Below are 26,493 nucleotides of genomic sequence, written 5' to 3' on the forward strand. Positions count from 1 at the left end.
ACATCATAAGACTTCTAAAGTAGTGCGAGGAATGGCGCAAATTCAGTTTTACAATTAAGAAATTACTGTTAGGACAAATTAACCGGCAGGCCGGCAAAGAACAACTGTGTGAGCAGCACAAGCAGCAACACTCGTTTTTCTGAGGAAGGTGACGGTGCTTCTGTGATCTCTATGCATATTCTTGTATTTCCTCGTCGCACCGTTGCTAGGCGTCTTGTTCATTCCGCGTTGCGACAGCATGCTGATTTAAACGGTATAAGCACTTTCATTAGCTATATTTGTTTAACAACCCCCATGATTTTTATGGCAGGTTTTACAGCCTACATATATCTTGGTTTGTACTCCCTGCTATAGTTCCCGAAGATTGCGAAGATGGCCGAAATTTCCAAAGACCTCCACTACGGCGTCTCTCATAATCATATCGTGATTTTCAGACGCGAAACACTACATGTTATAATAATAATAATAATAATAATAATAATAATAATAATAATAATAATAATAATAATAATAATAATAATAATAATAATAATAATAATAATAATAATAATTCTTATTATTATTCTTCTTATTATTATTATCTTTAGTTCCCAACTCGACTGGCTGTGCGAATTCACGTGTTCCCAATTACCCACCAGCATTGTATACACAAATATCAAGTGGATGTCCTATACCATCTGGATGGTTGACTATGTTAAAGAGACACTTATTGCCTCCTTTTATCATGACTTTGAAGGGCCCAAATACAGCACCGCTTCCACCTGCTCATTCGCTGTACAGAATTTCAGGGAAGCTTGAAACGGATGTCACTCCTCCGTGCCGTTGGCCAACGCATACAGAGTCGGACGCCCGGCCATCGGACTTCCTTCCTGCCTTCTTCCTGACCACGCACAGGCGCAGAGCCGCAGTGGCGTATACGCGGCTGGAGTGCGACGAAAAAGTGCCAGGCGGATATAAAACGGAATGGCTGCTTGAAAGAGCGCCATGCACGATCTTCAACATATGCAACCCAAGTCGGATCTTGTTACATTTTGTGGCTATTGCCATCAGGGGGCTGCCCGTGATGGTAATTAAAGTAATGAGTTAACTCACACACTTACACGCACAGACAGACAGACAGACAGACAGACAGACGGACGGACGGACGGACGGACGGACGGACGGATAGATAGATAGATAGATAGATAGATAGATAGATAGATAGATAGATAGATAGATAGATAGATAGATAGATAGATAGATAGATAGATAGATAGATGTATAGATAGATATTGAATGTATTATATAAAAAGCAGAGGCAAAAATCTGAAACACATGGTCAGTTCCACGTATGTGTCTATAAATACACCGAGAGGACTAGTTCTCTAAACAGTATAAGTTCGACGAAATGCGCGTTAAATCCACGTATAAGTCCTGAAGCATATGTGAAACTCGCGAAATTATATGATTTCATCGGATGTATTGTATTATTTGATGTAGAAAATTTTAAAAGTTTTTACCTTATTTTCGATGAGAATTTCAATGCGCAAGTTTGCTTCATTGCAATGCGTCTCAATATTGCAACGAATGCGGCTTCACATCAGTATGCTGATATATCTTTAATTATTTAATCATTGATTTCTTCGTTGATTTGTTCATTTTTCAGAGTGAAATTTCAGTGGTCGGGCCACATTGAGTCGGCCTTTAGATTTCGTTTTACCGCCACGGGCATTCATGAACGCGTGGATTTTCTCCTCCATCATTGTGACAACACACACATGGTGGTCTAGAAATAAATTGAAGCAAGAATTCATGTCGTCACGTCATCTCCCGGAGACTTCGGCAACATCTGCACCTGCTGGTTTATGTATGGGCCTATCTTTACTCCGCTTGTGGCGAGCGCCATTCGTTTTGAGTGAATTCTGTAACTGCACCCATATCGTTTGATGAATTCGTGCATATGTTTACTTTGCTTGTCGGTGTGGCCACCTTTTGAAACTCACTATACGGCGCGGTACTAAATATATTATTGTGTGCTCTGCAATTTCATATTTTATTCGTAATCGTAGACATTATGGGAGAGATTTTGCACACGATGTAATTTGGTTTGTTCTGCAGGGCGTGGCCAATGCCTATATATAAGTTACAACTTCTCAGTCATGATTGCAGAAACTCTCGGTTGATAATGCTGAACATCACATATATTTGTGACATCACCGGAACGCTTTTTTGAAAAATTTGTCTCATGTATAACCTAGCAGGTAACGTATCCGTGTAAGATGCTATAACGAAAAGAAGCCACTGAGGCTTCTGATGCGGTAGAACTCTTTAGCCTAGTGAATAAGGTAGCCTAAGTGATCACAGTGCATAATTTGGACAATTTACAAGGCACCAACAGAGCAATGTCCCGATTACGTGGACAATTTTCTTGATCTGAAGAATTTTTTTTACTGTGCGAAAGAGCATGAATATATACATGCAATCACCTACTGGAGTCGATAGATACGTGAACTACTTCACACGCGACATTTTCTGTAGGTATCCTTCAATGTTATTGCAATGTTTTCCGGGAATGGGGTATGAGGATAAACTGGACGGGAAATGGTGTCAGGTTAGCTCGCAAAAGGGCGCCGTATTTGATGCAAAGGTCCTATCTTCAGCGGTAGACTTGGACACATGAAAAAATTATCGGCTTTTATCGAATTACAATAATTGTTTGGGGAAAACAATTATGCCATATACCAGATACCGTTGGGCACGGAAATGCCGACTTCACAACTTAGTGTAATCACTACAGCCGACTGAGTAAACCCGTAAAAAGCTGCATAAGTGTTCCATTATTCCAGCCAGCCTAGATTGCCAAAGTAAACAAATTTCACTCAGTCTGTCTCACAGACATAGCCTGAAATTAAGCAGTTACCCAGGCTAACCTTCAGCTTCAGCTTGGGATAAATCATAGGCATGGAGGCTCTCTTGGATCCGTTCATCAGATAGAAACAATCAGACAACTTTTAATCCGCATCAACACTCACAAATATTCACTCTTACCCTCGACAATTGGTCAGTGGAACACGTTACCGGATAGTGTTGTGAATCACACTATACTGTGGAATCATTTGTTGCAGAGGTGCGGGCCATTCATTTCTGTTCATGATTGTCACTTTGTTCTTTTTCTTCTTTGAAATGCTTTTTTTTTCTCTACCCACTTCTGCGACGGCTGGTTGAGCCTGCAGTATGTTCAAATAAAAACAAAACAACCAGACCTCACTGAACTCGCACAGCATCACCCTGAACAACGGTGGTACAGATTCAAACAAGCTCCTTCAGCTTCACGGCATGAGGAATTCACTGCGCCTCATCCTATTTACGGATACATCGGTTTACACCTAATCAATCATGAGTTCTATTCTGATCATTAATTTACGTCGCGAATTCATATGTGCTTATCATCGCGTAAACTAACTTGAACTAAGAGGGATTAGAATCACATGCTATAGCTTTACTTCAATTCACGCAGATATCAGCACAAACTTCGACTCACCGGAGTTCATTAGCTCTAGTTTATTCAGACTCATGCCCACCTAAAATTCACTTTGGCTCCTTGTGATTCGGGCAAGCTTACACTTATGCAGGTTCATCTCGATATGCTCAGGTACACGCCCACTCATACTCACTTCAGCTCAGTTGAACTAAGCCAAAGTGAGCATGTCAATTTTACATTGACGATCATGGGAACATTTCATTGACAATCAACACTACATTGCCAGCACATTGACAACACTACATGGACTAAGTCAACACTACTTTGACAATCACGGCAATAAATTTTAAGGTGGCCTTCTCTGCCATTTCTAACGTTGTCATTATGCCGTCTCAATCTATCATTCAGGCATTGCTTGGTTCGGCCTATACGTCCTTCTACACGACAAAAGGGTCCCATAGACCACACCCGTCTGACGTCTGACGCACTTGGTTTTGTGATTCACGATGCATGGCTCTTCGGATGCAAGGGTTGGTCATTCTACAGAGCCTGGAAAGCTTAAAGGGCCCCTAAACAGCACCAATTTCAAAGGAGAGACCGTAGTTTTTTTCTCGCCTTCGCGACACTTCCCAAAGACACTATTAGATCCTCGCCATTTAGCTATTCATAAATCAGGTAGACAATGTTAGAAGTAAGTGTTTGTCTGTAAGTATTTAGCGTTTTTCGGCTACACGCTGTTGCCTCCGCTTATGCAGTCGGAAATGCACTGAACGAAGTGAAACCAGTTTATAGCGCACGATATTCAAGTGGTACAAAACAGGATGGGCACGCGACTGCGCGGCGAAATATGCTACATCATTCACAACTGATATCCCTCACTAAAGCACCAATCGAGAGCTTGTACCGCTATGACGTAACGTGAACCACTGTGCTGGTGAAATGCGCGGCAAAATTTGGAAAAGCCAGGTGAGAATATCGCGCTGGCTCTTTCCATTTTCAGAGGTTCTTTGGGGGCCGATAGGAGAGCCCCTAAAGTACACCGAGTTCAAAGCCGAGGCGAGAGTTCCTCTTTCGCCTTCACCGCCCTTCCTACAAGTGCTTTCTCGTGCTCGCCACTCCTTTTTTTTATTATAAAACACGCGAATTGTGAGCACTAAAGTCCATCTCGGTGGAACAGCGGCTGCAAAGTCCGGCTGTTGACCCAAAGGTCGCTGGTTAGATCCCGGCCGCGGCAGTCGCATTTCAATGGCGGCGAAATGGTAGATGCCCGCGTATTGTTTGACATCACTGCGCGTTGAATAACGCCCGATAGTCAACATTTTCGGAGCCGTTCACTACGGCGTCTCTCATAATCGTATCGTGATTTTGAGACGCAACACCCTTGATAATATTATTATCAGCACTAAGCGCTTAGCGAGTCAGGTTTTCGCACTTTACGTGAGCACGCTGCATGCTATCTCCGCTATAGTGCAGTCGCAAACGCACAAAACGAAGCGAAATCAGTTTATCGCGCGTGATAGCCATGTCAGACAAAGCAGAACGGGTACGCGACTCCATGAAAAAGCAGGGTGCAGGAGACAAGTGACAGCAGATATCTTTCGTATATCGACCAATCGGGAACCCATTTTATCCTGACGTCACGTCACGCCGTGAACGAATAGTTGGCGTCACGAATTGTTGCACAAAGAGAATAATGCGCTCATGTGTCCTATTTGGAGATCTTGTTGAGAGACACTTAAACGGGGCAGAGTAAACCACCTTTCTCAAGGCAATCTTTCTCAAATTATGGGTATGGGGCATGCGATGCATATGTAGGGAATCACGAATAGCTTTGCGTCCTCTTAAGGCAGATCTTCGTTGAGGTTTCGCTACTTCTGCACCATATTTGCCGCAACAGACAGCGTACAGAGTGGCGTACGGGTAGCCTGCCTTCTCTCAGTCAACCTGAACAGTTTGCTCAGTGCGCTCAGGACTTCTAAACGCATTCAGCAAGCACATGTTGGCGATGACATATACGTTTGAGGAGCTTAGAGTGGGATGAGCTTTTTCATTCCCTCAAGAGGTCATTGATTGATTGATTGATTGATTGATTGATATGTGGGGTTTAACGTCCCAAAACCACTGATGATTATGAGAGACGCCGTAGTGGAAGGCTCCGGAAATTTCGACCACCTGGGGTGCTTTAACGTGCACCCAAATCTGAGTACACAGGCCTACAACATTTCCGCCTCCGTCGGAAATGCAGCCGCCGCAGCCGGGATTCGCGCCCGCGCCCTGCGGGTCAGCAGCCGAGTACCTTAGCCACTAGACCCCCGCGGCAGGGCCCTCAAGAGGTCAGGAACAGTTGAAGTTGCCTTCCATGAGTATGCATGTCATCGCATATTTAGGGCACTGATTGGTTGCTGTCGACGTGGAATTCTTGTTTGGTTACGCACCGCACGAAGTTCAACGCAACAGTGACCTTCGCTGCAAATGTTCAGCGTATAAGGGTCACTATACGGTAGTGGAAGCTGCTAAATCATAGCCTTGCTTCATTTAGTCGGACAATATAAAGCACGGAGGGTGCGTTTCTTTCTTTTTTTTGCCGCTATTTTCTATAGCAACTGGGAAATATATAACAAGCAAGAAGAAGCGAATGTGAAAAGTACAGAACATTCATAGCTATATCGCGTGTCTGGATTTTCCGAGTTCGAAGCCCAAACAAGGAACTGAAGACAGCACACAATACTGAACAAGCGGCACCGAAAGGGAATCGCAACGCTTTCCTATATACCAGCATCAGTGACGTAATGAGGCGTGCGTGTGTCTGTTCAGTTTTCTTGATAAATAAAGCATTTAATATTTGTCTCTGGCAACATCTCTTTCGTTGCGGATATTCTTGATGTCCTTCCGGAGTTTCCACAAAAATATGTATCTTCACTCTTGTCAAATACTGGCTAGAATACGCGGGAAATCAAGTCAAATTATGGCCGCTTATATTCAGTTAGTTATGCGGCTCCGTAGCCGTGTCCCAGAGTAACTGGCCCAATCGGAAGTGGCCTTCAGAATAGGCGAGACAAGGATCGGCCGATATTTTACGTCAAATTTTTCTTGGATACGGCCTGCGGTTAGGCGTGACATTTCCGCAAGTGGCCTGGCCCGCGGTTGAGGAAATAAAAAAAGCACTACTTTGCGCATCCGGTTTCTCGCCGATAATATGGTGGACATTATGACTACAGGTAATAACAAAACCATTAGTATCACAATAATCCACATATGCGAGATTAACAAGCAAACCTCACTCAGCACTGAAATTGAACTCGGGACTGCATGCACGTGAAGCAGATGTCTTAAACATTGCACCACAGCGCCACCGTATGAAGACGAGCGTTTTTTGCGGTGGTATATATCTACCATGTGCCTTTTTGCAAACCGTCAGCGGAACCTTGAACTTTTTTGTGCCATATGAATTCGTTTGCGCATGTTTTTGATCAGCAGTTTGTAGGGCTTCATGAACTCGAGACAACCCCGGTGAGCGCTTTCGGCTCCGACTTCGGTTTGTGGTGCGCCGTTCTGCAAGTACGATTAACGTGTGTTCGTGTGTCGTTTTCGTGCTTCCCCGTGAACCGCGGGTGTTTCGCTCACTGAAATTCGTGGATACCGGCGCGACGAGGCAATGTTCGGCTGTCGAAACTTATATATGTTTCACGCACGTGCGTGTGCTGTGAGCAATTTTGCTTATTTGTGTCACGAGGTACATGCGCGTCATTCATAGCAGCCTATTATCAGCCGTTTGAAGACAATGCGCTTTCGCACGTAAACGTTGCGTGTGTATTTAGCGTGCCTACTCTACCATTTGCATTTCGTACGCGCGAACTGCCGCGAGCTGCACGCTGGGGCAGGAGCGGCTTTAGAGCAATTCGACGATTACTTATTTCCGCAATTAGAATTTATGCGCATTTTTTCACGATATAGAGGGGTTTTGACTCATTTTCAGTCTTTAACCGATCTTCTTTATGGGGAGTGGCTACTCTTACTTTTATTCAACAGCCCCGCCGCGGTGGTCTAGTGGCTAAGGTACTCGGCTGCTGATCCGCAGGTGGCGGGATTGAATCCCGGCTGCGGCGGCTGCATTTACGATGGAGGCGGAAATGTTGTAGGCCCGTGTGCTCAGATTTGGGTGCACGTTAAAGAACCCCAGGTGGTTCAAATTTCCGGAGCCCTCCACTACGGCGTCTCTCATAATCGTTTTGGGACGTTAAACCTCACATATCAATATCATTAGCTTTATTCAACATCACACCGCTGTTCAAGTGAATGCCAAAACGCACGCCAAGGTCTAGTATGACGTACACAAATTAGCGACGGACAAGACAGTCTCCCTCCAAATAAATAATGCTTCTGCACATCTCTTTTGCGAACGTCCGCGTGCAGTTGGGGTCAAGAAATGGTGCAGAACAAAGCTCGAAATCTTTATTGTTACTGCATTCAGGTGCTCTTTAAAAAATGGGGATTTGTATAGGTGGTACATTATCTCTACAGCAGTACACTGCAGTGAACCACGACCAAGACAACCATGGTTGTCTTGGTCGTGGTTCACTATTACAAATCCATGCTGGAATATGAAAACTGTACTTAGTATTCAAAAGAGTGGCAAATGTCGGTAGCATATGCTCTCCTGCCCACTTCTGCACCTGACTTCTGTACTTGATGTTCAAGTTCATCATCAATATACGCAGTCACTAATCAAACATCAACCAACCGATTTTCAGCTTTGATCTTTCTTTGTCTCGCTGTCTTCCGTTTGTTTCGTTTTTGCCATGCTTTTCTAGAACATGAGCATCAACATACAAAGCCAGTGTTTCAGTCGCGCATGCACTATGTCGTGGCCGCACCGCGAATGCGAAACTTCTCAGCTTCCCCGGTACTCGCCTCTGTTTTATTTTTCCTTTTTTCTCCCTCCTTCATGCGCGCGCTGGAGAACATGAGCGGGCGCACGTCTCAATTTTTCCTTCCGCCCGCCCCCCTCCCCCTTCACCGTTCACGGTGCAGTCGTTGCCTACGCTTCGCCGCCGCTGTAGTATACGGCGCATTCTTTTGCTTCCCTTTCACGCGCATCCGCGTGCGGGCCGTATACGCACTTCGACGGCTTATTAGCGATTGCGACAGGTGGCATTTCTCATGTTTGAAGCCGCCTAAAGGGAGTCACGTATATCTCTCTTCGCCGGGCTGTCCACAGCCGTGATAGTAGACAGTACGCAAGAGCACGCGGCCTATATGCCACCCGTTATCCGGCACCTGGCTGAGTGTATGTATGTATGTATGTATGTATGTATGTATGTATGTATGTATGTATGTATGTATGTATGTATGTATGTATGTACGTACGTACGTACGTACGTAATATACCTGTCGTACGTCCCGCCGCGGTAGTCTAGTGGCTAAGGTCCTCGGCTGCTGACCCGCAGGTCGCGGGATCGAATCCCGACTGCGGCGGCTGCATTTCCGATGCAGGCGGAAATGTTGTAGGCCCGTGTGCTCAGGTTTGGGTGCACGTTAAAGAACCCCAGGTGGTCGAAATTTCCGGAGCCCTCCACCACGGCGTTTCTCATAATGATATGGTGGTTTTGGAACGTTAAACCCCAAAAATCAATCATCAATGTGTGTAATATACTTGTCTTGTACATGTGACCTAGTTCGTGCAGTTTCTTGTACGTGTTTCCCCAAACGATCATTGACGCACATTTAGTTGCGCATGTTAGTAAGGGCCAAACAACGAAACGTTCCTTTCCTCAGTAAGGAAGCCTTCATTTTTGTGAGGCCGCCTTATGTCACTCTGAAAGCTTCCTCACTAAGGAGCCCTCGGTGAAAGGCTTCCTTAGCGCTTCCTCAGCTTAAGGTTGCTTTGGGGCTACCTTCGTGCGCCCTTAGGTCCGCTCCTTGCCTGCACGAGCGCTTCGCCTCACAGCTAGCCCACGTGATGTTTTCGTTTTCGAGGCAACCCTCCCACCCCACCTCTGCGGGGAGACACGAGCGGCGAGCGTGCGTGCACGGTGCCAGGCCCGACGGCGCGCAGTGTTGCTAGAATGCACTACGTTTTGCGCTCGACTACGGTGGCTTTTCACATTCAGTAGTCGTAGTTGGAAGAAAGCGTACACGCGTCTCTATATTAACACTTCAATTTGAAAGTGATGTGGTGACCCAACTTTTTTTACAGAATAAACGCTTGTGAGCAAAGCTTATATTCGATAATCTCGAACGCAGGAGCGCGGCAACCATTCCTCCCGCGAGGACGGGTTAAGGGAGCTTTCAGAGTACGCTTGCTTCCTCCGTCGGTACTTGGTTGTAAGAAGGCCTCACGTAAGGAGAGGACGCGGTCAAAGAAAAGGAACGTTTCGTTGTTTGGGCCTAAGTGCACAGTTCGTAAGGCCCAGTTTAAAGAGACCACCATTCTATGTAGGAGTGATGGGAAGACTGCACGTGGTAATTTATGAGAGTATCACGTTTAGAAACTTGACAAGAAGTGCGTTAGCAACCTATCGCTCTCTTTGATGCCGAGTTTCATCTGCTGGATGTGGTGGTTGGGTAGTAGATCTGAAGGAAAGAAAAAAAAAATTGAAAATCGCGTGTTTGTTCTGATCATTCCGTGGCTGGCGTTGTGCGTCGTCAGCGCTGTGCTCTGAAAAACCTTGTTTACCATCCCTGTCTTTACCTTTTTTTGATGCGTTACTCTGGCACATGTGTTTCAGTGTACCATTAAAATCATTTGTAAGTCGGCACATGTGTATCCGTGTTTCCTTTTATATTGTGGGTGTGTTTTCGTGCTGTTACTCCCTTGCTCTGCAATGAGTCAATTCGCTCAAAAAGACGTTCTGATGGAGAGCCGACCGGATGGCTATCAATGTCGGGATAGGCGCATAAGGACAAGTTCTTTTTTTTTTATTTCGTTTTTCTGAAGCAGTGGTCTGCTGCACTAGCACTGCCAACCTTGGCCTGAATCAGGCTGTGCGAACAAGAGTATAAAAGTAGGTTTATATAACACTTGTCAACTACAAATAAAAGTGCCGCAGCCGTGGCACAGTGGTAACGATGTTCGCATGCTGACCTGAAATGTGCGGGTTTGATCGCGGCCGTATCGGTCGCATCATTAATGTAGGCAAAAATACTATACGCCCGTGCGTTGATATTCAGGTGCACGTTAAAAATTACAAGCTGGTCAAAATTTCCGGAGCCCTCCACGACGGCGTGCCTTATTAGGGAGCTTTAGAATAGCGCACAGCGAGCCCTTGCGGTGCGTTCGCTGCCATTGCGCATGCGTTGTAATGCGAGTCGGCGTTCGCGTTCGCGGACCGCACGCATAAAATCCGAAATTGCGTGTGGCGATCGCGGCCTGCATGTGGCCCGCAAACGCTGGTTTCGAGGCTACGGTGTCGCTGCGATCGTGCGTTGCGGATCGCAGCAGGGCAAACGCTATTCTAAAACTCATATGGTGCCTGCTATACCCAATACACCCGCAGCGCTTGCAAACGGTATTCTAAAGCTCCCTATTATCATATTGCGGTTTTGTCGCGTGAAACCCCAGTAAATATTACGTAGTGAATAAAAAAACCGCCAGGCCTGCGCGGAACGCACAGCACTGACACAGCGAAAGCTGGAAGAGCGGTGAGCCTTTTTTAAACACTCTTTAGGTATCTATTACGCACAATTGCAAGGTACCCACTACATCAATATACATTGTGTAGTAGGCAGGTATTCACTAATGTCATTCTTCGGAGAAACGTGGTACCTGCTGTACACTTGCAAGGAACCTTGTGAATTTTTTTTTGTGACCATGTATTATGGAAGAATCTTTTCTGATCGCCACACGTTTTCCCACAGCAGGTATACACCACAGTTAATATGTGAAGAAGATCTAGCTTTTGTAAACGCTTGGAGCATTTGACGACCCAATCTTTCGGCGATTCGCATTATGCGACACCTGATTGTTCCTTTGCTGTTCTAAAACGATTTATTACTCGTAATAACGCTATTCCTTTCCAGACATCAAATCTGCCTAAGGCCACTTAGGGAGTTCCAAGTGCACCGGCGTTGCTCAGTGGTAGAATACTGGGCTAGCACGGAGGGGCCCTAGTTTGAATCTCATTGGGTCCTTGGTGTTTGTTGTTTATTAACTTTTTTTTCAAATTTCGAGCGATACTGGTTACGGATACCGGCGGACAACCAAGACGCCTACGTGAACCGCATTGTGATCTCTCTTTCGCTGCAAAAATGTACTCAGTATATAAGAGTGGCAAGTAACATCACTAACTATAGTTGAGCGTTGTCCGTTTTCTTCTCCTTTGTTTTTTTACCAATTCGAAATCATTTGATCTTGTATTATGTGCAGTTGGGAGTTGTCATACTGTACCGAGACTTCATGTTAAAACACGATATTGGGAGTTTTTTTTTTTTCAATTCTTGTTCTTGCTGCTGCATGCAAGGGGCGCTTTGAGGATAAAAATTTGTGTTTGTCCTGACGTATTCAGCATAACATAAAGAGCTAATGGGATAAGTTGCCATCGTAAACTTCCTTTGATCACCACAATAATAAGTGGATGCTCCCGCGAAAGTTGATGATTGATTGATTGATTTGTGGGGTTTAACGTCCCAAAACCACCATATGATTATGAGAGACGTCGTAGTGGAGGACTCCAGAAATTTTGACCGCCTGGGGTTCTTTAACGTGCACCCAAATCTGAGCACACGGGCCTACGACATTTCCGCCTCCATCGGAAATGCAGCCGCCGCAGCCGGGATTTGAACCCGCGACCTGCGGGTCAGCAGCCGAGTACCTTAGCCACTAGACCGCCGCGGCGGGGCAATCCCGCGAAAGTTAAACGTCCGTTTTTCTTTGGCAGCTCCAGTAGTGATTTCATGGTAGCACTCACCATGAAACAGCGTAAGGAAGGCAGCTGTATAATTGATTTGTGATGAATGGATGCAAAGCTTCACAAAACGATTTCCTTAAATATTTGACGTGCATATCCTGAAGTTTGGTTCTATACCTGTGCCTTCCGTGCCTCGAGCGACGAACGATTAATGTAAACAGGTCTACAATTTCCGCTCAGTACGATAAGTCTCGGTAGAAGTATACGGTGCATACGGTGCCTTAAAAGTGCGAGATTTAACTAGAAAAAAAAAGGAATAAGCGTGCCGAAAATCATGCCGTGACACAGGACAGCGCCGAAGGGGACGTGGGAGGGGGCGGCTGCAAGACAGCGTTCGGTGCCAGTCTGGCGCGAACAGCAGCGTGCACGCGAGGCATGCACGGGAGAGTGATGCGCGGTTCGAGTCTTCTGATTAATGTTGGTGAGGTGGGTACCGCGTTTTGCCACCGGGCATATTTCACCTGGCCTTTTTGATGACCCCGCTCGATAAACGAGTGCTGTGGGAGCATTCGTGTTTCATTTTTTTCCTTGTCTTTTTGTTAGATCATATTATGCTTTGGAGGAGCGGTGGGGCAAAAGGAGGAGGAGGGGGGCTATTCTTTATCAAGCGTGCCTTTTGTTGTTCACCGATCGCCAGAGGTCGTCGCGTGATGCGACGGAAGCGACAGCGCAGGTATACAGAGATGGCAACGCCGGCTCCCGCCGAAGCGCTCGGTGCCACCACCCGGTGTGCACCCGTGGCATCAACCGCATTTGTTACCGTTGCGGCGTCGGCGCTGTGTTCGACGTGGCGACCTATCGCGTGACGCCGGCGCAGGTTGACAGCGGCACCTGGCGTCGACGGAGAGCGTAACGCGGAGGAGGGCAAGCGGCGGGCGTGGGCGACCTCGGCAGCCTGAATGGGCGCGGTCTTTTCGCTGAATTTATGAGCCATCACGATCGAAAAAGTAAAGGTCAATAAAAGGCTCTCGCACTGTTGAAGCGACTTCTCGCTCACTCTCAGTGATTTGCGCTGCTCACCGCGGCGGGAGATACGACCCTCCGTGGGCGCATAACGGAAGCTCACAGGTGCTTCGGGATATTGGGAAAGCCGTAAGGACGTCGACAGTGTTATATATACACAGGTACATCTTTTTTTTTTTGGGGGGGGGGGGGCATGTTATTACGACACACCTGTATCTGCTGTGGCGCCCTGACTGACACGTAGACGATGACGCAATCAATCTCTGAAAGCGCATGTACTGAATGCCCACTTTCGTCTCTAACAAAGAGTAGACTGCTTCAAGGCAGATATATGTACAGTGTCAATTTTTATGAAAGGGAACACGGCGACACGTGTCCTGCGCACTCCGGCGGCTGCTGGCAGCGCGTTCAAGCGGGAGCGAGAGCAACCACAGTCTCTTCTCGCGTGATCTCGCGGCGAGGAAAACAACCATTCGTAGCTGATATGGAACCAGCGGGAAGATTTAGACCCCCTCCTCCTTCAAGGCGATTACGCGAGAGCCGGTAATCGCCTTGAAGCGGGAGGGGTTGTAATCTAGCCGTTCTATATCAGCAACGATTGGCTGTTTTCCTCGCCGCGAGATGACGCGAGAAGAGACGGTGGTTGCTCTCGCTCCCGCTTGAACGCACTGCCAGCAGCCGCCGGAGTGCGCAGGACACGTGTCGCCGTGTTCCCTTTCATAAAGAGTGACACTGTACATTTGTAAAGCACGTATTATTCGCTGAGCTGTTTAATTATTGCGCACTAATACGTAAAGACACCTCAAGAGTGTCTTGCGCGCTCGTTTAGTTCAGTAGAATTTTCATATTTGCAGAGTGCACAACCGCACAGAGAAGAAGGCACGCAAGACAAAGACAGCGCTTACTTGCAACTGAAATTTATTGAGACATGCAGGCCTTTTATATCCTCTGGAGATACACACACACACGAAATAAAATATACAAGGAACATGCTCTGACAGTACATAATTGACACTGATGTTTCTTGTATGTATATGTAGTGGTTTACCGGCATGCATCTTTTTTTTTAAACTTAGACACATGCCTACCCTATGACAACGGCACGGTCCTAACATTGATGTATAGTATGAAAAAGAAACATTCTAAACCGAGAAGTGTGATTTCATGAAGCATGATGACGCAATGCTGTTTGTAAGGCGCTGAGCATTGACATCGTTTACATGGTTAATATGTTCGTGATAATAAATGCAAAGTCTATAGGTTAAAACTATGTGAAGCATAAAAGAACCACAACACTTTTCCGTCGTCGAGTGAGAATTGGTTGGAAGAACTGCTGAAAAAAGGAGAATTCCCATTTTACTCCGCAAGTAAAGCCCTCTACTTGTGCAATATTCAGCAACAAAAATATTAGTTGAAATTTAAACATTATGAGAGATACATGATATGCGTCAGCATGTGCATGCTACCATAAATAATCAGCATACGTTTTAGCTAATTTTATGTCCAATGGAGGACGTAGACCTCTCTCAGTGATCTCTAACTTACTCTATCTTGTGCGAACTGATTGTCTAAATTCCTTAATTCTCCTGATCTCCAATTTATTACCCTTTCTTGTGCGATCTACGAACTTCTTCATTTCACTCCATCTAACCCTCTGCCATCCTAGGCTACGCTTCCCTGAACGTAAACTGAAAGTAAACCACAGCATCGGTTACCCTGTTTGCTCTCTGTCCCATTCAGAATTCCTGTCCAATCTGTTTCAATACTAATTTTTCCTATGTATGCTACCCCTTGTGTAATGCATCAACAGGGGTCTTTATGGGTCAATAAGTGATGATGACTTGTTAATTTTTTATGGTTACGCCGATCATTTTCTAGGCTTATATAAATCCTAATGGTAGGGCCACTGTGGTAGCTCAGAGATTAGAGCATCGAACGCGTTATTCGAATAAATCTTGATGGTGCGTATAACAGCAGCTGTGTAATTAAACAGACAAAAAAAAGAAAACAAAGTTTTTGCCATTAGTAAATTACTCTTTCACAATTACAACATCACCGCGCTCACCGTAGCGATGACGTATGGTAAGTGAGAAAACGCAACTAAAGAAAATGCTGGTGGCGACGCCACCTTAAATTCCTGCACCAAACGTCATGACGTCATAAATGTTCACGGTGTTTACTAAGGCCTACGTAGCTCCTAATCTGTAAAAATTAAGCACATTGTCTGATGATGGAGCCAGATACCCATTTTCGGGAAATATTGTCGAGCCAATGTCGACAAAATACGACGAATAATGTAATAGTATGAAAAGCTGGGCGAGTTGATTTTAGGACATCATTGGAAACATATCGCCACGCACAGAATAGACGAAAAACGAAAGGCGAGAAGACAAGTGGGCGTGAACTCACAACTCAGTGTATTAAAGGATCGAAGCGCTCGAAATATATGTCTTAGGCCAGCTCAAGAGCACATGTGCGTAAAAAAGTATCAAACAAACAAGCAAGACAAAAATTAGGAGTTCTAAAGCTTGGCTTTAAGGAGTGGAACGCGATATATCGACATTCTGTTCCCAGTCCGTATTTCAAACACTCAGTGCATGAAACCTTTTCGAATTTGCTATCAACGCACTACGTGGTTTTAAGGAAATAAGTGCATCAGCGTGTGTGCCTGTTGTAGGGGGGGGGGGGGGGCTTTCAAACACGAAGCCATTATGATATTCACATATTATGACGCCCGTTGGCCACGAAAGCTTGTACCACCCATTATTACTGCAATAGTTCATGTTGCTTTTTGAAGCATGTGTACAGGACACGTGTGTTCGTCAAGCATGAAAGGTACTTTCACTGCATTTGCAAGAAGAGGAAGTTCTTTTCATGTTTTTTCACAAGTGAATGTGTGGCCATGCGGCAGAACATTCGATTTCCACGCAAACAACTTAGGTTCAATCCCCACTCGGTCCCCACTCAGCTTCAGGAGTTTCTAGCATTTACTTATTTTATATGCATTGTTCTCGATTTTTCCGGCACGCATAAGATGATGATTTTTCGCGCACAACCAATGACTCCGACACCGTAATTTCTGCAAAACGAGTTTTTAACACTATCGCGTGTAAAGAAAAACAAGAAAACACAGCATTGCAGTAATTTTTACATAAGTGGTATGTACAACGTATAATGGGGTCTTTTTTTGGGCATTGCTTTTGTTTTGATCATTTGTTCTCATTATTTGTTTGATACTTTTTAGCACATGTACTCTCGAGCCGCCCTGGACATATTTTGTGTACTATTCCTTCATTAATTTGAGTTGTGAGTTCGCTACCATTTGTCTTTTCGCCCTTCGTTTTTTGTATATTGTGTGCACGCCGATATGTTTCCAATAATGCATACAAACTCGAACACTTGACGATACGCACGCTGATTTCGACGCGAAATGAAAAATTCTACTTTGACCTTGACTTTCTCCTATAAGAAGGAACTTATGATAGAAAGATTAGCGACATTGAAGTTCTCACAGAATACCTTATCAATCTAAACCAATTGATTGTTTCACTTTACTACCGTTTGAACAAAGATAAAACAGAAATAAAAATATCGGTATTAATACCCAAGTGGGATATTACGCATAGGGATGACAAACTTTATGTGCTATCAAAAAATCATTTGGAAACATAGGTTTTTTGTGTCTGTATCTACTATTTTATGAATTTTTCAACAAGTAATCATTAGGCAGTATCATGACATCACATGAATTAATCTGCAGATTTAAAGGTACGAAAAAATCGGTCAGGTGCAGCGAGAAAATTATCTTCAAGGATTGATCTCTGGGGCGTCTAAGTGCTTATCTCACTTGTAGTGAAAGAAAAATCACAGGATATCAACAGAGTGAATCACGATGAGTGGGGCGAAGCGTACGTCCGTCCATCCATCTGTCTCTGCTTCCGTGCGTTCGTCCGTTTGTGCGTTCATCCATGCGTCCAACCAAGAATGATACGCCTAGCTCTCTCTATGTACGGCGACGATCGAGGAAAATAAGAGATAAGCCCCGAGCAGCCCGCGCAGCAGCTAATCATAGAGCAGCTGTATCTCCAACGTCCTCTTGTGTACATTCAGCCAACCGTCATATTGCATGTATTTCTATGGGACAGCGCCATCTAGGAAGCTAGACGAGAAATGGGGATGACGACATGGAATGCGTAGAGCACCATCTAGTTAGTATATCGTCACCCAACTTCAATTTGCATGCGTCTCTATGGAACAGCTCCTTCTGTTGAATGATAAGGGAGACGCTACTGGAGTGGTACGCCGGATTGAGTGACGTGGATTGACGACCAACCAGGTGATACAATAAGGAGCTTCGCCCTTAAAGTTCAGCTGAATTGTACTAGAGACAGCACCTATCACTAACTTGCGAATAAATAAAAGTTGTGGCTAGGATGCTTCAGATATAAAGTCGTATCGCGTTTGCTATACGTCCAGGGCAGTTGTTGGTGAGAACTATGATAGTTGCCATGTGCTACAATGTGAAGGTAAATATTTACCATGTTAGAAATATGGCAACGTGAGTTTGATATTCAGACTAAATGATGATTGATCAAACCAAAACTTATGTTTGTTTAGTGCCAAATACATTTTGTAATAGTGTTCATTGTCTAAGCTGCGGATTTAAAGGTCGTATCATATAGATCTAGTCACTGTTGCCCAACAAGAACTTTCAGCTTATTTTTTCGCAACACGTGCAGATTTAACAAGGTGAAAACAAAAATAACCCAAACATTCCAAAAGTTGCGGCATATGCCGATCATTTTGCGAATGTTACATGTGTATGCGGCCATATTACCTCAACTGTTCACATCAATCTGTGAGATATTAGGCACGAAATTCAGTACAAAAACTGAGCTACTGTTTACAATTGTTTGTATAAAACTGGTTAAAAATGTGCTCACCGGATGGAGCTTCGTTGGCTACGAAAGATCTCTTGTCGTTCCCCGCGGCCGAAGTCGCACCCGGTGGCAGTGCGGGCCTGTTGACGGGTGGAGGGGCCAATGATCCTCCGGCGGGGCTCGCAGGGCTGGCCGATGCCGATCCGCGGCCGGCAGGTCTTCGGGCCACTTCGGATGTGCATTTAGAAGCCGCTGACTCAGCCGCAGAGCCCAGGAAGTGCGGGGGTGGTGGTGGGCCCAGGAACGAGCCCATGCCCCCGAAGGGGGGCGCCGAAGCGCCCAGGTACCTACGGACGATTAAGCGGGGCCACATTAGGTTGACACTAGCCTATAGAGCAAGCCTCCGATGTTGCTAAGCATGTAGACAAGTCCACAAAACACAGTTTCTGTTGATTTACCTCAAATTATATTAGAGCTAATAGTTAGAACTGTACCACTCCATACGACATCATAGTTCATCGCCCGCATGTAATCACAGAGAGGCATTCTTGCTCGTCTTTATTTGACGTGTTCGTGAGACATGGACATTATTTCATATCAGGGTAGTCTTGGGGCAGCCAAAAACGGGCCCAAGTACATAATTAAAGTGTTTATTCTCGCTCTTGGCCCCGCCGCGCTGGTCTAGTGGCTAAGGTACTCGGCTGCTGACCCGCAGGTCGCGGGATCGAATCCCCGCTACGGCGGCTGCATTTCCGATGGAGGCGGGAATGTTGTAGGCCCATGTGCTCAGATTTGGGTGCACGTTAAAGAACCCCAGGTGGTAGAAATTTCCCGAGCCCTCCACTACGGCGTCTCTCATAATCATATGGTGGTTTTGGGACGTTAAACCGCACAAATCAATCAATCAATATTCTCGCTCTTGGTCTGTCTGCTCAAACTATAACCTGTTTATTTTATTCTGTTATAGCAAGTATAGCCTGCTTCGTTTAGCCTATGTTTTCGGTGATTATGAGCGATCATTTCGCCTGCCGCCGTAAGGGCATAGACGATTCAGAAGATCACAGACAGCATACCAAAAAAAAATGAAAAGAAGCAATGGGAAGCGTGGGGGTAGCAACATGACCATAACTCTCCAGAAACTAAAGCATGCTTACAGGGTAGGAACGATATCACAAACCGGGAAGGGCAAGGACGCACAAGTTTCGGCCACTGGGTGCTTTGTAGAAGAGCGTGCGTCTGGGTTGAAAGCTCTGACCTGATGGTTGGTTACACCCAGTTAAAGATTAAGAAGGGTGACTTGGTGAAGTGAGCACCGGTGGGAACTTGCAAGCTCCCGCATGAGTGGGCTTCCGCCTCACAACTAATTTTTTAAAGAGCTTGCTCGCCGAGCCTCTTATGCTTGGGGCATGTCTCTTGGCGCGTATATGCAAAGAGGCCCAACTGTGCATTGTACCCACTACATGCCCACCATAACTTGCATGCAGTATAGGGAAGCACCCACTACGCCACTGTGTTATTCGTCATTCTGCTGATAAGCAAGGTACCCACTACACACCCGTAAGGCATTATGTGCCCTTTGCGCTGCTCTCGTCGACAGGCAGACCCTGAAGTGAGAGCCCGCGCAGCGGAGGCGGCATGCAAGCGGGGGGAAGAGAATCTCTACTCGGTACCTGCATCGAAATGGCCTTCTCCAATTTTCAGCTGCCACCTCTAATTCTGGATCCCCTTGCCGACCACAAAATTCTAACCTTCACAGTAAAACGCGTCCCACAGTATTGTAAACAGTAACGCAATCCTTGTATATAATTGTATCAATATGTAAATGATCACATCTTGTGTATATACTAGTGTACACGTACTATAAGCCCTATAACAACGTGTCATCTTTATATATGATGGTATATGACTTGCAAGGAGAATTCACGGGTTCTTTCAATTAGTTTCGAGCCAGCTCCGCCATCATAATTCATTTAGTGGAGATGGTGGGGTTGTTTTTCAAGGATATTCCTTTCCCGAAACATACCCACCGTAAAAAATAGCTAGGCGTCTGTATCGAACAGGCGAATATTCAACCCCAAGCTTTTACAAGAAAACCTAATTAACATAATTTCGTTGTTGCGTTCATAGTTTCATGTAGAAACATTGATACAACCCAAAGGGAAACAAGAGAAAGGAGGAGTGAGCAGTCTGGCAGCTGTCACTGAGGGGGGTGCCAATGCAGGGGGTACAGAAGAAGTTGAAAGGTAGATATACAGGTTGTCTCAGCTAGAAAGCCCCAAGCAATAAAAACTTAAAGATGAGTGCTAGGCGTCTCCAGCTAGCGCAGTATTGATCTTAGCTGTACGTAGCACGTCAGAATATTTTTTTTTGATCCGCCAAGCACCGTAATTAACAACGATTGCTTAATGAACATTTTAAATACTGACTCTAGAGAAAAAAATTCAATACAAGACTTGTAGCTCTTAACCAAAAAAATAACAAAATTTCAAGTTACGGTAACATAATAACGCTGGTTAATTTTTTTTCCAGGATTTTGTTTCAAGTGTACGAAATAAAAAAAAAACCGCGATTGCCGCCTAACGCGTGGCGCTTTGAGTGCCCTCTAATGTATGTTGAACAAATTAGCGAAGGGTTCTCACGCACGAAGGTCGCTTGAACAGGCTATCAGTGACTACGATGGACATTAAGCGATGGTTGGATGGTACCATTAAAAAAAGAAGAGAGGGTGAAAGAAAGAAACGACAATAAACTTCGACGAAAAAGCGGCGGCCACGTGCATTGCGGTACGAGACCGGAGGCAGCATCCAGTGCAGCGCAGACATTTTTTTTTCTTTTTGGGCCAACGATAAACATAATGAGGGGGGGGGGAGGGTGACATTTTGATAAAGAAGGATATAAAGACTTCAGTGGTAATTATCTCAGAAAATTTTTTTGTCATATCTGCATCGATTATGTGCGATGGCTCTACTGGATACTTGCAAGAAATACAGCACGATTGGCTGTGGGTTCAAAAGGTTATTGCTCGTACTTCGCCTCCATTTAGAAATTCATGTTTAGTACCCGTCGGTTAGAGCGCAGTGCGTATAAACAAACAGAACGAATAAAAAATTGTTCTGTGCTATTATAGCTAACTATTAAATAGTAGAAAAGCTAGGTGTTCGAAAGAGATCAGCGTAATTGTAAAGTCCAAAGTGCTTTTATTGTGACGTCATGGGCAGTTACACAGCGTGCTGAAACAGCCCTCCATCAGCCTCTATACGCAATCCACATCGAGTCAGCACATTTTCTGTCGCGTATCGGAGCATTCGTGGAGTAACAGAGCGGCACACATTTGCTATTTTAGACTTCAGTCTTGCGGGCGTTGTTGTCGCTTCGGTGTGGACGTGGTCTTTAATATATCCCCATAAGAAGAAATCTAGCGGAGTAAAATCTGGGGGTCTTGCGGGCCACTCTACAGGTCCAAGACGGCTGATCCATTTCTCGGGAAATTCTCGGTCAAGCCACGTTCGAGTCCGCGCGCGCGCAGCTGTGCACGGAGGAGCTCCGTCTTGCTAGAACCAGGTATTCCCAAGCTGTGGTAGAAGGAAGTTGCAGGTGAAGTCACTCAGTGGGCCATTTAGTATTTCGCCGATGTAGCGTTCTGTGGTGAGTGTTCCATCAAGAATGACCGGGCCGATAATTTTACCGTGGTAAACGCTGCACCAATCACTGAAAGCCCACTGCACCTGCAGGTGTTGTGACTACAACATCCAGTGAGTATTCGTAGCGCTCCAGTAATGAGAATTGTGAACATTGACTTGGGCATTGCGTGAGAAGCGAGCTTCATCGGACCAGATTATGTTCTTTATAGGAAGCCGGGATTCTTCCTGTATGAGTATCGAGTTGCAGAAGTCCAGACGGCTTTGAAAATCTCCGTCTTCCAGCTGTTGACGCATGTGAACATAGTATGGGTGAGGTCTTCTGCTCTTGGGTACGCGCCAAACACTACTCCTGGAAACGTCAGTCTCAGGACTTCCTTCGCGCACGCTTGCGTGGGAACGGGCTGCCATGTAAGCAAGAATCTCTGTTTTAAGAGACTCAGTTACACCTTTTGTGCGCTGACGCTGCTTTCTGAACGAGCATTTCGTAATTTCGCACCAATGTCGAACTATTTACCCGAATTCCTAAGTGCCATCTGAGAAATAATCTTGCCGCCTCTTTCCTGTTTCTGTTTGCTCAGCCGAGGGCGAGAACCATATTCGCACGTTCTTCATTATTGAAACACATCGTTCCAGACTAAAAATTTCCCTTGTCGAAGCGTGTCAAAAAAAGAAAAAAAACTGCGCACCACATATTCCCATCGTGCTTGTTATATCCTTCCTTTATAAAAAATGTCAACCTCTCCCCCACCATGATGTTTATTGTTGGCCCGCGGAAAAAAAACAGGAACAACAACAAAAAAGAAAACCGCCATGCCTGCGTGGAAGGTGCAGCAAAGTCGCATCGAAAGGAAGAGCGGCCTTTCAGAGCCTTTCAAAACACTCATTGGGTAACTACTGCAAGCACACTTGCTTTATGCCCACTAGGGCATTAATAATAATTTTTTTTGGTAGTAGACCTGAATCCACTATGCTACTTTTCGTCATTCGTCTGAGAAGCGTGGTATCAGCTAAACACTGGCAAGGAATATTGTGCCAATGGTGCATGCAGTGGCTGACGACGATGAGGGATAATGGCTGAAGTGGGTATGCACCACCGTTATTAGGGCAACAAGAACAAGCTTCTGTAATGAATTGGAGCATTCGATGACCCACTCGTTACACTATTCGCATTGTGCGGTGAATGGCTGTTCTTTCGCTGCTTTAAAGCGATTGATACGTCGTATCAACGCGATTGCTTTCCCGACATCAAGCCTGCCTAAGGCAAGTTTGCCCGCAAGTCACAATCACCAGCGTAGCTTAGTGATAGAATACTGAGCAGGCACCCAGCGGACCTGTGTTCGAACCTCACGATGCCATTAGTGCTATGTTTTTTTTTTAATTTCACTTGATGTAGTTACGGGCACCGGCGGCAGTGGCACTGCGCGTGACCCAAGTTGTGATCTCATAGCAGCTTTCGCTGTAAAACGTCTGCGCTGCACCCAATGCCACATCCGGTCTCGTATCGCAATGCACGTGGCAGCCGCTCTTTCATCGAAGTTTATTGCCTTCCTTTCTTTCTTTACCCTCCCCCCCTTTGCTTTATAGTACCATCTAACCATCGCCTAATATCCATCGTAGTCACGATAGCCTGTTCAAGCGACCTTCGTGCGCGAGAAGCCTTCGCTAATTCGTTCAACTTACATTAGAGGGCACTGAAAGCACCGGGCGTTAGGCGACAATCACCTGGTATTTTTTGAATTTTACACACTTGAAACAAACCCTGGAAAAAAATTAACCAGCGTTGTTATGTTACTGGAACTTGAAAATTTTGTTATTTTGGATAAGAGCTACAAGTCTTGTATTGATTTTTTTTTCTCTAGAGTCAGTATTCAAAAAGGTTCATTAAGCAATCTTTGTTAATTACCGTGCTTGGCGGATCGAAAAAAAAATATTCTGACGTGCTACATACAGCTAAAAACAATACTGCGCTAGCTGGAGACGCGTAGCACTCATTTTAGTTTTTTATTGCTTGGTGCTTTTTAGCGGAAACACTCTGTATATGCAGAAACATTTCAGTTGTCTGGCGTGCACACCAGCTTGCGTCTTAATAACATTACTGCTTAAACAATCATGCAACCCACAGATCACGGGATCGAATCCCGGCAACGGCGGCTGCATTTTTTATGGAGGCAAAAATGTAGTAGGCCCATGTGCTCAAATTTGGGTGCACGTTGAAAAACCCCAGATGGTCGAAATTACCAGAGCCCTCCACTACGGCGTCTCTCATAATCATATGGTGGTTTCGTGATATTAAACCCTACACATCAATTATCAATCAAACAAGAATTCATGCATGACTTGTTCCCAATTCATTGTCAGGTGTGCGTTGTGGGTCCCATTCTTAAAATAAACACTGTATATGGGTTCCGGTGCATTGGATCACGTGTGTGATACGTGTAGTGCGGTATACTGCTTTGTCGCCTACCACGACTGGCTAAAAATTTCACCATTTAGCTGAACAGTTGCTGAGAAGAAAGCGTTGAGTGAGGCTCACCTGTCCCTGAAGCTTGCGAGCAGAGAGGAGTCCACGGGACCCGGGGAGCCCTTGAGTGTCGGCTCCCCGGGCACCCCCGCGCAGGTTGCGTAGCGTCCCACCTGTCGGCCACTTGGTGCAGGTCCCGGCTGCGGTGTCGGCGGGTGCAGATGGTGGTGCGGGTAGCGGTAGGCGCCCGGCGGGGCCGCTGCCACTGCAGCCCACTCCTCGAGCTTCACCACTTTGTTCAAGTCGCCGAGCGGACACGCGCTGCTCGCCTCCAGCATGCCCCCGCACGAGGCGTTCTGGCTACGTGCGCCGGCGGCTGCGGGCCGTGTCTGTGCGGCGCGCTACTCGCACACAGGTACCTGCGCCGCGCGATGCTACTGAGAGCCAGACTTCTTCTATTACAAAGGTTGCCGGCTCACCGACACACATGAAGCTGATTCGGATATGGCATACTACGGATATACTCGCGCTTGATCCTGAACAAGGTGACTCGGTATACGCATGGTCATCGCTGACGCATCGTTCGCTTGCCGCAGCAAGGCTTGTACGATGTAACGTTTTATATGCGAAGTATTTCTTAATGAACTTCAGTGACTTTAAGCGTGTTTATCTATCTATCTATCTATCTATCTATCTATCTATCTATCTATCTATCTATCTATCTATCTATCTATCTATCTATCTATCTATCTATCTATCTATCTATCTATCTATCTATCTATCTATCTATTTATCTATTTATCTATCTATCTATCTATCTATCTATCTATCTATCTATCTATCTATCTATCTATCTATCTATCTATCTATCTATCTATCTATCTATCTATCTATCTATCTATCTATTTATCTATTTATCTATCTATCTATCTATCTATCTATCTATCTATCTATCTATCTATCTATCTATTTATTTATCTATCTATCTATCTATCTATCTATCTATCTATCTATCTATCTATCTATCTATCTATCTATCTATCTATCTATCTATCTATCTATCTATCTATCTATCTATCTATCTATCTATCTATGTATCTATCCAGCCGCCTACGACTTTTAGCTTTCCTGGCCGTTTCGATAATGGTATCGATTACGAAATTGGTATGGCATAACATGAGTGTATGACGTGCATAAGTAACAAGTCGTAACATGGAAATCATAACACGTATGTCATGAATGTCATGATTAACATTTCATGGTCTTGCTGCTCTTGCGGTGGTTTCGTTCACATGACATGTTGCAAAACAGGCAGGGTATGACATAACTGCATGGCGAACACAAGTGATAGACCCTAACGTGAAAATCATGACATGCATGTCATGTAAGTCATGACTACACGCCATGATCATGGTGGACCCACAGTCGTTTCACTATAGCTTCGCACTTACCAAATTTGGTATTACGGGACGTGAATGGACGAAGAAGGAATATGACCTGTGCAAACATGTTAATCATGAGATTCTGTCACGTGAGAACATGACTACATGCCACACTCATGATGCGCTCACGGCCATTTCGCGAGCTTCACATGTACAAAATATGATATTACGGGACGTGAATGGACGACGAAGGTAGATTACATGTACAAACATGATAATCATGAGATGCGTGTCATGTAAGGACATGACTACATACCACACTCATGATGCACTAGCGCTCATTTTGCTACCTTCTCGTATACCAAATTTTATAATTGTTACTATTGCTGCAACTTCTGAAGTGTGAATCTCGCTCCTTTTGCTTCAACGGCGCTTTTTGACCCTTCTATGGGGCCTCTGTGATGCCTCTTCAAGACTTCTTGTGGGGTGCTGCACGACGACTAGCTTCATCCCTTTGAGCTGGTGCCAAGTGTCGAAAGTGGCGCGTAACGTGGCCAGAATGCTCGTGGTCTACGTACCAAGACAAACGAGTTTTTCGCTAATGTTCTTTCCTCTTCTTTTCCTATTATCACTATTTCTGAAACCTGGCTGGGTCAGGGAATTCTGTCATCTGAGGTTTTACCCCACTTTCACCACCTTCCGCATCGACCAAGATTTCAGTGCAACCAAAGAGAAAGGCGGTGGCGTGGTGATTTGCATTGACAGTTCACTGAAATTTGTTAGACGGAAAAACATGGAAT

General features: G+C 45.3%; 1 protein-coding gene across 1 annotated transcript in view; it reads right to left on the bottom strand.

Moving 5' to 3' along the window:
• The window catches only part of LOC119176893 (uncharacterized), a 210,143-nt gene that overhangs the window by 175,032 nt on the left and 8,618 nt on the right, over positions 1 to 26,493 (bottom strand). The window contains exons 2-3 of the mRNA XM_075878015.1: positions 24,384 to 24,730; positions 18,273 to 18,556 (exon numbers count right to left, since the gene is read on the bottom strand). Of these exons, the coding sequence (XP_075734130.1) occupies positions 18,273 to 18,556; positions 24,384 to 24,649 (550 nt within the window). The 5' untranslated portion in view covers positions 24,650 to 24,730. The remainder of the gene's footprint in view (positions 1 to 18,272; positions 18,557 to 24,383; positions 24,731 to 26,493) is intronic.

This window comes from Rhipicephalus microplus, chromosome X (genome assembly GCF_043290135.1).
Source record: "Rhipicephalus microplus isolate Deutch F79 chromosome X, USDA_Rmic, whole genome shotgun sequence".
NCBI lineage: Eukaryota > Metazoa > Arthropoda > Arachnida > Ixodida > Ixodidae > Rhipicephalus > Rhipicephalus microplus.